This window comes from Vipera ursinii, assembly GCF_947247035.1.
Source record: "Vipera ursinii genome assembly, chromosome: 1".
NCBI lineage: Eukaryota > Metazoa > Chordata > Lepidosauria > Squamata > Viperidae > Vipera > Vipera ursinii.
Genome location: NC_139512.1, coordinates 107,976,238 through 107,987,948, shown reverse-complemented (window position 1 = coordinate 107,987,948; position 11,711 = coordinate 107,976,238). Strand labels below are relative to the sequence as shown.

Below are 11,711 nucleotides of genomic sequence, written 5' to 3'. Positions count from 1 at the left end.
TATTCAATGGCTGCATCAAGATATTGCAAGGTCAATAGAATCAGAAGAACTTCATTTTGAGTATTGGAAGAGAGAATGGAAGAGAGAGAACTCTAAAATCAATGAAGAGGTAGAAGATTTAAAAGGAATGAAGCCAGAAATATAGAGATAATAGGAGGAAAAATTCAGTAGGAACATTAATAAGAAAAGTATTCTTGCTGCTCTTTTTCAGTTAGTTTCTTCTGCATAATATGTCCTCCTATGATTCTTCAGTAATATAAGCCAGATATTCTTGTGATTGAGCCATCAAACAAACTGGTAGACAAATGAAGGCAGATAATTTTATTTCAAGATTTAGAATAGTATTACTAACCACTAGAGTTCAGGTTCTGAAGTTTTACCATCTAGACAACTAAAAATTATTTTTATTAAACTTGCGTGTTGCCCATTTTGCCAGTTGCAACTCTAGAGGCACAAACTAAAATATAAATAGGAACATTAGGAAAATGATTTTGTTTTTCCCATCAAAATAATCATATAAGTGTAAATATTCAATCTTATTTGAATTTTATACACTATTTATTAAGCTACACATAGATCGAGATTTGCAAATATTGATAATCAGGTGGTACTTGCATAAGTTATTAATTTATTCCTCTTCCTTTTACTACATCACCAGGTGGAGGTAACAATGCAATTTCAATCAGTAGTTAGTGGATTTCTAGCTTGAATTTTTATGTAAAATAAGGAATGCAATTAAAAAAAACCCTTGCTACACAGACATCAGAGTTTGAAATTAAATTTGTATAGCAACTAAGTTAATTTTAAATCACAATTCCTGGTTAATACAAACAGAGGTGCATAAAAAAGAGACAAATATCGTAAGTGTGGCAAATTTCCAATCTGCTTTTGTTATTCCTCTACTATAAAAATTCTGGCCTTATTTTTTTGATCATGTTGCAGCAGGTCAAAGAGTTTTGTTTTACCGATACTATCTGGCTAATTACTAGATCTATTGATTGCAGAGAATACTGAAGAAGAAAGAAAATCATTAAACCTTCATGTTCACTGCATGGTATCTCTGCTGACTGTAACCAGCAATTATAAATGTTCTTCCTTGGAAATAGACAAATATATGAAACAGGTTACCTGTGATACCAAGATAAAAAGTTACAATAAGATGCCAAAAGATTTCCCAGTTCCCCAGTGTAGCACCTGAGACAAATAATGTGCCCGTGATGAACTCTTTTGGCATCTTGGAACATCTGTGTCCTCTATAATTCTATTTTTAATTTTACATTCTTTGCTTGCTGGTATAGAGATGTTTTGTGATTGGCCGCCTCCTATCATGTCAACCATGTAAGAATACTCTCATAGAATTCCAAGTCTTCCCATTATTCAAAAAAGTTTCAGAAATCCTGATTGAACAGTTCCAAGCAAAATCATTTATAAAACCAAAGATTACATACTTCAGCATGATTCCTACCCTATGGCTAGTTTGGGAGTTTATTAGATTTCTGGAATTCAATTCTGAATTTCAAGAATTGCACCGTCAAAAAAAAAGCAGAGATGTTCAAATAAATCATAAAGAAAATGTGCTCTAGAAGCTTATCTATTGCAACAGGTAAGAGAACAGAAATCTATTAGGATGTCAATTATGTGGACATTTATCCCATTCTCAGCTAACACATATGAGAAAATAATCTCAGTAACGCAAAAACTGTACAGCTCTTAGATGACTTCCTCCAAAAGAAATCGAATCTGTAAACCTATTACTGTGTGGAAGCAGCATATGTAATAAAAGACTATTAAGTTGGAAATACACATATTTGTAACTTGGTGGCATTCACAGAGCCAGTACCATTGCCTTCACATCCTATTAGATTTTAAAGTTTCAAAGAGACAGGATAATACCAAATCAAATTTTCAGTTGTGAATTTTTCAGGGAAAGGTTTTGGTAAAGGTAAAGGTAAAGGTTCCCCCGCACATGCGTGCTAGTCGTTTCCGACTCTAGGGGCCGGTGCTCATCTCCGTTTCAAAGCCGAAGAGCCAGCGCTTGTCCGAGGACGTCTCCGTGGTCATGTGGCCGGCATGACATATACTAATAAAGGTAAAGGTAAGGAACATACGGAGTTATTTGGTACACATGAATTTAGTTTTATTTTACCCTCTCAAAAATATAGCATCTATAAGAATTAATTTTAAAAAGAACACCTATTTTGATTTGAACAAGGTCAGGTTTGTAGCAAAACAGAGAAAAAGGAGTTTCTCAGAGGAAACAGTCCTTTAAGCATACCTAAAAGGTAATGTAGACACTAGAACTGAAGATCAGTTGGGCCCAAATGAATAAACATTACAGGGCAAAGACAATTAGTTTAATGAATCCTTCTGAATAAATTCCAATTATATCAGATTGTGAATATGCTTAGTTATAAAACCTCATGTATTTTTAAAATTACAATCATACCTATTGATGTGGCAATTAAACATGTTAGATTGAGGCATTGTTTATCATTAGAAATGATAGAAATTAAGACACAAAAAGAAAATGGAGCAATCAAATTCAGAGCAACTGCACATACAAAAGAAACAGCAGCTAAAGATAAATTTCACGTTGAACATTTTCTTTCTTTTAAAGGTGGGAGGCAAAATCCCAAATACTGAATGGACAGACTTCAGAAGACAAGAATAATTCAGAAGAAGATGCAGAAAGAATCAGTTTGGCTGAAATTTAAAAAAAAGGTTTTAAGATAACTGTCTAGGCAAATGTTTAATCACTATATGGAGGAAGTAATAACATAAAAGATTTTCCAAAGATTTCTCCTGACTAATATATTATCCAGTTAAGATAAAACTTATTAACTGAACATTAAATGGAATGCAATTTGGGTTCCTTACTTTATACTTAGTGCTCTCATAAGTATATGCCACTAAGAAACAGAAAAGAGAAGACAAAGCCATTAACAAAATCCCTTTGTGGGTCTTAGTTAAAAGATGGATTGCCCTTCAGAATCCCACTGAAAACAATATCCAGTCTTCGTTGTTGCAAAGAAAAATAGGGCATCTACCACACCATTTAGCTTACATGAGGGAATAGCTATTATCATACATCTTTATATGTCCTACCATAACATCAGTTTTATATCCTTTCCCTCCCTCCCTCCCTCCCCCCTTTCCTTCCTTCCTTCCTTCCTTCCTTCCTTCCTTCCTTCCTTCCTGATCATATCTCTCTCTCTCTCTTGGAGAAATCCAGTGATGTATATGCAGGCAAAAAGAGATGGAAAAATTACATTTTTGCTGATAGTTCTCATTGTCAAGTACAAAGTAAAAAAAGTTACTATTAAAATAAATACTGACAATAGGATTTCTTGTTTTAATTTATTTCTGCTTTCTAAATAAAGATTCAAGGGCCCATTGTTTATATTTAACCTTGTGCATGAAAAAGAAACAAAAATTGCAAACCAGAGTGGTGCTAGTGCAAAAAACAGATATGAATTTCCAATATTAGATTAGGACCTTTAGCTAGATATGCCTCTTGCTTTCCATCTGCCTCCTTTCATTGGTAGGTAGGATATACTTTTGCCTAATGCCCTGTTCTTTTCCAACAGCTAGCACAATAAATTAATGAGACTATTTACAGAAGAAACTACTGCAAAATGAGCCACTGGACAAACTTTCCAGCATCCCACTTAGGAAGTATCCATTTAAGAAAAGTAAAAAAAAACCCAAATCATATACCTTCATAACCTCTAAGAGCAACTGTGTAAAATAAAACATGCTTTATTTTATTTTACCATTCGTTTCCTGTTCGGGATGGGTTAAATAGCAGATGTGTTGGGGGTGGATGGTACAATTTCCCTGCTACTATCCATTGCCTAAAGCAGTGTTTCTCAAGCTTGGCAACTTTAAGATGTGTGGTCTTCAACTTCCAGCCAGCATGCTAAGGTTGAGAACATCGATCTACAGCAGGCATGTCAAACTCCTGGCCCACGGGCCAGATGTGTAATGCCAAAACCACGCCCACCCCATTGCCGGCAATGGGGAAAAAGTCACGATACGTCACACGACGTCACGTGACATCGCGAGTTTGACATGCCTGATCTAGAGGGCCACCCACTGCCATTATTACATCATCGCTTCAACAAGTTCTATCGGTTACCCTCCTTTCACCCAGAGAATATTGGATGGGGTCAACAGGTTTCCTCATAGCATCTGCCTCATGCTTCACTCTGAAGGGGGCCTTGTCAATCAAGCGATCTTACATCCATTCATATAACTTTGCTGCAACAGTGGTAAATACCACTAAAAGAAGTCTCAAACCTATTTTGCTATATTGTAACAAAACAAGAGAGAAAAACATCACTGGGTGGACATGAAGATGGGATGAAAAGGGAGGCAAATCTCATCACGTAAAGGGCCTGCTTAGCTGAAGAGCCATGAATAATTCTGCATGTACTAATATTGCCCTCAAAGTACACAATAATTTTTCTCCTTATAATTTTCTATTTAATGTTGGGAATGTGAGCCACTGCGAGTAAAATAATCTATACTGCAGATTTCCCCCCCCCCATTTCTAATTTGTATCAAAATCATCTCTGAATCAATGGTAACACACACACATACACATATGTAAATCAGAAAATAAAACTGCAATGCAAAGCAGGAAATTGCCACTCTGCTTACTCAGCTACGCTGCTAAATTACTTCTAACAACCTAATCTTATCCATGTACAGTATGTTTAAAGGCTTTATACATATATACGGATACACACAGAATATGGAATTACAACCCAACTGTAATCAGTTCAACATTTTTAAAAAGCATGTTTAACAGATTATCATAATATTATTTGATTATTTTTTTCTTACTGATTTACTCTTGCAAGCAACCCTTATTTAATAATGCTGCAAAGGCATCTTCAGATGCTCTTATTGGAACAAAAGCCACCAGTAAATTAGCAGCTGTTTTGAAGATAGTCCATAAGATGTTTGACATACTCTGATTGTAGCATAGGGGATTTCTTTCCTTTAGTGCAGGGGAATTATTTCAAATTTGTGGAAACTCAGTTTTCAAATTCTGGTATTAAAGAAAAACAAAAACAACACTGAAATGGGAAGACAGCAACGCATGCCATTGAAGGCTGGGTACAATCTTACTTTTCCAAAATATGTTAATTACTACATTTAGCAGAATTCAAAGTGACAAAGAATCTATTTGACCTGACAATACAGGTGATTACTCAAAAGACCCGATTCTTCAAAAATCATTTGCGTTCATCTGTATCATACAAGTTAAGTGTACTTTAGATTAGTCAGCAGAAATGGCATTTAGAAATTGCTAATGATATTCAGATATGCAAAAGGACTTGTCTTTGTAAAGTTTCACTGCAGAAGTAAAATTTCCATATTATTAAACATGTCACCTTGATCTGCTTCACAGCATTTTAATGCAAAGCCCCTTCAGTGCAAAACTGAACAAGAGCTTGTCCTAATGTGTATTTCATGGGTACAGTACAGAGAAGAACAATATGCAGAAACAGGGAAGGAGAAGTATGTTAAGTTCCTCCTCACTATAATTTAACAAAAGACAGAGGATTCAGCTTTACAACAAGGAAAAAAGCCCACAAGAAGTTTCAGTTCAATCTTGCACTTCAATGAAAGATAAAGATAAAGATAATGAAAGACGGGGCCAATAGACTGTGAGGACCTGGCTTCCTTTTTCTTTGGTCCTACCTTCTGTGGAAGAAGAAATTTGCTTTTTCCAACCAGTTCCACTCTACTACTAACTGAGATAAGAACTAAGGGTTCTCTGGAAGCTAAGAGATTATGGATTAATGTACAAAAGAGATAGACAGACTCACATTAACTGGAATGGAACATTGGATGGTTCGGGGGGGAAAGGGGAACAGCCGTTTAAACGTAATCAGTAAAATCTATTGTCAAACCAAATATAATAATAATAATAATAATAATAATAATAATAATAATAATAATAATAATAATAATAATAATAATAATAATGAGGAAGAGGAGGAGGAGGAGGAGTTGTTGGAAGGGACCTTGGAGGTCATTTAGTCCAACCCCCTGCTCAGGCAGGAAACACTATACCATTTCAGGCAAATGACTGTCCAGTCTCTTCTTAAAAACTTCCAGTGTTGGAGCATTCACCACTTCTGGAGGCAGGTTGTTCCAATGGTTAATTGTTCTAACTGTCAGGAAGTTTCTCCTTAGTTCTAGGTTGCTTCTCTCCTTGACTAGTTTCCATCCATTGCTTCTTGTCCTGCTTTCAGGTGCTTTGGAGAATAGCTTGACTCCCACTTCTTTGTGGCAGCCCCTGAGATATTGGAACACTGCTATCATGTCACCCCTCACCCTTTTCTTTGTTAAACTACACATACCCAATTCCAGCGACCGTTCCCTATATGTTTTAGCCTCCAGTTCCCCAATCATCTTTGTTACTCTTCTCTGTACCCTTTCTAGAGTCTCGACATCTTTTTTACATCGTGGTGACCAAAACTGGATGAAGTGTTCCAGGTGTAGCCTTACCAAGGCATTGTAAAGTGGTATTAGTACTTCACGCGATCTTGATTCTATCCCTCTGTTAATGCAGCCTAGCACTGTGTTGGCTTTTTTGGCAGCTGCAGCACACTGCTGGCTCATATTGAAGTGATTGTCTACTAGGACTCCGAGATCCCTCTCACAGTTACTACTATTGAGCAAGGTACCACCTATACTATACCTGTGCATTTGACTTTTCCTGCCTAAATGTAGAACCTTACTTTTTTCACCATTGAATTTCATTTTGTTAGATAGCACCGGATCCTCCTGTATCTTAAGCCTATCTTCTGGAGTATTGGCTATTCCTGCCAGCTTGGTGTCGTCTGCAAATTTGATGAGTTCCCCATCTATCCCCTCATTCAAATCGTTAATGAACATATTGAAGAGCACTGGGCCCACAACAGAGCCCTGGGGCACCCCACTACACACTTCCTTCCATGTAAATGCAGTTCCATTGAGGACCACATGCTGAGTATGGCCTGTCAGCCAGCTACGAATCCATCTGCTGGTGATGCTATCTAACCCACATTTTTCTATCTTATCAAGTAGTAGGTTGTGATCTACTTTATCAAATGCCTTACTGAAGTCCAAGTAAATTATATCTACAGCATTCCTCTGGTCCACTAATTTTGTCACTTGGTCAAAGAATGTAATAAGATTTGTCTGGCATGATCTGTTTTTGACAAACCCATGTTGACTTTTAGTGATGACTTTGTTTGCATCAAGGTGTTCGCTGATTTGTTGTTTGATTATCTTTTCCAGAATCTTCCCAGGTACTGAGGTCAGGCTGATAGGTCTGTAGTTTCCTGGATCTATTTTTTTCCCTTTTTTGAATATGGGAACTACATCAGCTCTCTTCCAGTCCTCTGGTAGTTCCCCAGTGCTCCAGGATCTTTGAAAAATATAGTTCAGTGGTTCTGAGATCACGTCTGCCAGTTCCTTGAGAACTTTGGGGTGTAATCCATCTGGTCCTGGTGATTTGAACTCGTCTAGGCTGGACAGGTGTTCACTTACCATTTTTTTGCCTATCTTAGCAATGGAAACATTGTTCTTTCTATGTGCCTAAGAAATAGAATATGTGGTCCTACATACACAATTAAGGGAGCAGGGGGAGAAGAGAAATATAGTGTTGAACCCCAATGCTTGCTGAAACTAGTCTGATGCTGGCCAATTGTTGCTGTAGTCACTTTTGTATATTCTTGGGTCATTTCTGGCATTAGAGCCAAGAAATTAAAAATGACTACAGGACAGAAATGAGGATGCAGAAAGAAAAAAAAATATCCCCCTTTTCCTTTGCTTTGGATACCTTGGTCACATTCATGTTTGTATTGGAAGCACCAATGCGCTTCCGGATTGAAAGGATTAACTGGTGTCATCACCATTGCCTGGGAGATGCCTGGTTGGGGGACCCTTTCATGTCCCCATTAATGTGTCACCGAAGCGGCACCTATTTATCTACTTGCATTTCCACACTTATAAACTGGCAAGAGATGGAATGAATGTTCCCATCACACAGCAGCACTTGGGTGTCAAACATGGGCTTGCTGATTGTCAACTCAGCATCCTAACCACATGAACCACCGCACTCCTTGGATACTATGGTTAACTGTACCCAGGTTTCTAGAGATATATACATGCATACAAAATATATACTGTATATATAAATTCCACTTTATAAGTACATACAGTATCTTCAGAAAACTCAAGACTTTAAAAACTTGCCTGTTGCCCACTATGGGGTCTCTTACATTACTTGAATAATCCATGCCATAAAAATTCAGCCCCAGAAGAATTTTTTCTCTCCATTTGGATTCTGGATCGAGCATCTGAATACAAGCTTGCACCCAAGGCAATGGGGCATTGGGGCCAGACCTGTAGAAAGAGGAAGAAAGAAATTAAGGTTCAAATTGTAAGATTCCCCCCAAAAGTAGAACCATGTTTAACAAGATTCTAGTCCAAAATCAGTATTTTCCACTGCAAAAAAAGCACTGTTAGAATTAGAAAAATATAGTTTTTTTAAAAAAAAAATGTGTACCACAGTATCCATCCATCCATCCAGTTTATTTTTCTCCTAGTTTCTACCATTTCTGTAACTGCCTTTTTGTTATTGTTTAGTTTACTCTGTTTTACAACATTGTATGCCATTTGGGGCATTTTTCCCAAGAGGATATACATTTTACTATAAAGAAAACTGCTCTAAAAAAAGAGTAGTTTTACTATTCACAATCTGTCCCTCTACAGTTCTAAAATATTAGATTCACATATATGTAAATGTAGCTATAACAATCTTCATCTGTAAAGGGTTTTTGAAATATTCATCTGTGCACTTGACTTTTCCAGTGTAGATCCTTTAGGCGTTTTGGATAGAATTCTTTTTGAAATGGCTGTTGCTTCACGCTTTACAATCTGCTTCTGCTATTACATTTTCGTGTCTTAATGTGGCTAGAGACAGCAGTTATGTTAAAAGTATATTTTATCAACATGGAATTTGTATTTCCCTGGACCAGCTGCAGAATGATTTCTTTTATCCTATTTGTATACTTAGCTGACAGTTAAAATAAAAAGCTAAAAATTTTAAGACATGGTTTGATAAAATAAAAAGAAGATGCATCTATCAGAATTGCTTCAAAGCAGAGATGAAAGAAAACCTAAAAGAATTGCTTTCTTCTTTGCTTTCCACCAGCAGTATATGAACATATATTTTTAGCAGTGTCCCTACCAAAGTGAAATCAATAATAAAAAGTTAGATATATACAAACAAAAAGGAATTATAATACATTTATTATGCATTCTCTAATGAATATTTTCATTGCTTCAACTGAGCTGTATAGGTAAAGGTTCCCCCGCACATGCGTGCTAGTCGTTTCCAACTCTAGGGGCCGGTGCTCATCTCCGTTTCAAAGCTGAAGAGCCAGTGCTTGACCGAGGACGTCTCCGTGGTCATGTGGCCGGCATGACTAGACACCAAAGGCGCATGGAACGCTGTTACCTTCCCACCATAGTGGTCCCTATTTTTCTACTTGCATTTTTACATGCTTTCGAACTGCAAGATTGGCAGAAGCTGGGAATAACAGGCGCTCACTCTGCTATGTGGCACTCGGGATTCGACCCGCCAAACTGCTGACCATCTGATCGACAAGCTCAGTGTCCTAACCCACTGAGCCACCGCGTCCCTTTTTAACTGAGCTGTATATTTGAATGTATATCTGCATATTTACAGTATATTATCTGTATTATTATTATTGAGTATCAGGTACTTATTATTATCTCTATCCTGCCTTCCTGCTGCCAATCTCCACAGAAGAAGTTTATTATATAGAGATGGGAATGAGAAGAAAATGTGTCTAGCAAGTTAATTGGACCAAAGTCCTAAGTGTATTTGGAAAAAAAGAACTACTGAACCAAACTGAAAACAAAGTAAACATGCAAGAAAGTAGTTTGTGAAAGGGAAAAAAAGTACATGTTTACCCTGAAGTATAGGATCAAATAATTTTACAAATGACAAATAAATTTATATTGTCAGTGATTAATTCAGTTCATATCAATTAAGCTTTTGGTCGCAACTCCTCCCTTTGTTGGAGGGAAAAAGATTAAAAAACATGCAAATATAAATATTTATTTTATTTATTTATTTATTTATTTATTTAGATTTATATACCGCCCTTCTCCTTGGTAGGACTCAGGGCGGTTCACAGGGCATATATAAAAAACAAAAAACACTATACAAAAATTAAAAAAGAATTAAACCCTTGCCCAATAAAACAGTAATACAGATTAAAAACAATTAAAAAAACCCATAATCCCCATCAGGCCAGACCAGCTAATTCGAACAGATGGGTCTTCAGGCCCCGACGGAAAGTTCGAAGGTCTGGTGCCATCCGGAGCTCCACCGGCAATTGATTCCATAAAGCCGGGGCCCCCACAGAGAAGGCCCTCCCCCTGGGGGCCACCAGTCGACACTCCCTGACTGGCGGCACCCTGAGGAGGCCCTCTCTGTGGGAACGCACAGGGCGGAGGGGAGTCGATGCCGGCAGCAGGTGGTCCCTGAGGTAACCCGGACCCATGCCATGTAGGGCCTTAAAGATCGTAACCAACACCTTGAACCTCACCCGAAAGACAACTGGTAACCAATGCAGCTCGCGGAGCGAAGGTGTAACATGGGAGTACCGGGAAACTCCCAAGACAACTCTCGCGGCCGCATTCTGTACCAGTTGGAGCCTCCGAGTGGTCTTCAAGGGAAGCCCTATGTAGAGAGCATTACAGTAGTCAAGGCGAGAGGTCACGAGCGCATGAGTGACTGTACACAGGGCATCCCGGTTTAGATAGGGCCGCAACTGGCGCACCAGGCGAACCTGGGCGAAAGCCCCCCTAGTCACGGCCACTATATGCTCTTCCAAAGTAAGCCGCGAATCTAGAAGGACTCCCAAGTTGCGAGCCCTATCCACGGGGGGTAAGAGCTCACCCCCCATAGAAAGAGATGGAACATTTGGAATGTCCCGGGATGCCGGAATGCACAGCCACTCAGTCTTGTCAGGGTTGAGCTGAAGTCTGTTCCTCCCCATCCAGACCCGAACCGCCTCCAGGCAACGGGACATCACGGCGAGGGCATCACTGGGGTGGTTTGGGGTCGAAAAGAAAAGTTGGGTATCATCGGCATACTGATGATACCCAACTCCAAAACCACGAATGATCTCACCCAGCGGTTTCATATAGATGTTGAACAGGAGAGGCGAGAGAACCGACCCCTGAGGAACTCCACAAACGAGAGACCTAGGGGCCGATCTCTGCCCCCCTGCCAACACCGACTCCGAGCGTCCCAGGAGATAGGAGGAGAACCACTGAAGAACTGTGCCTCCCACTCCCAATCCCCTGAGACGCCGCAGCAAGATACCATGGTCGATGGTATCGAAAGCCGCTGAGAGGTCTAATAGGACTAGGATAGAGGAATGTCCCCTATCCCGCGCCCTCCAGAGATCATTCACCAGAGCGACCAATGCCGTCTCCGTGCTGTACCCGGGCCTGAAACCCGATTGGTAGGGGTCCAGATAATCCGCTTCATCCAGGACCAGAGGGAGCTGATGCGCCACCACACTCTCAACAACCTTCGCAAGAAAGCGAAGGTTGGAGACTGGACGAAAGTTGTTCAAAACGGCTGGGTCCAGGACAGGCTTCTT

The 11,711-nt window shown here is 39.0% G+C and overlaps 1 protein-coding gene across 1 annotated transcript in view; it reads right to left on the bottom strand.

Annotated features, from left to right (window-relative positions):
• Positions 1-2,893: 2,893 nt before the first annotated feature.
• CHID1 (chitinase domain containing 1) overlaps positions 2,894-11,711 on the bottom strand; it is a gene marked incomplete at its 3' end in the record, with an annotated part of 52,875 nt that continues 44,057 nt past the window's right edge. Inside the window, exons 9-10 of the mRNA XM_083359482.1 lie at positions 8,260-8,409; positions 2,894-2,909 (exon numbers count right to left, since the gene is read on the bottom strand). Coding sequence (XP_083215608.1) covers positions 2,894-2,909; positions 8,260-8,409 — 166 coding nt within the window. The remainder of the gene's footprint in view (positions 2,910-8,259; positions 8,410-11,711) is intronic.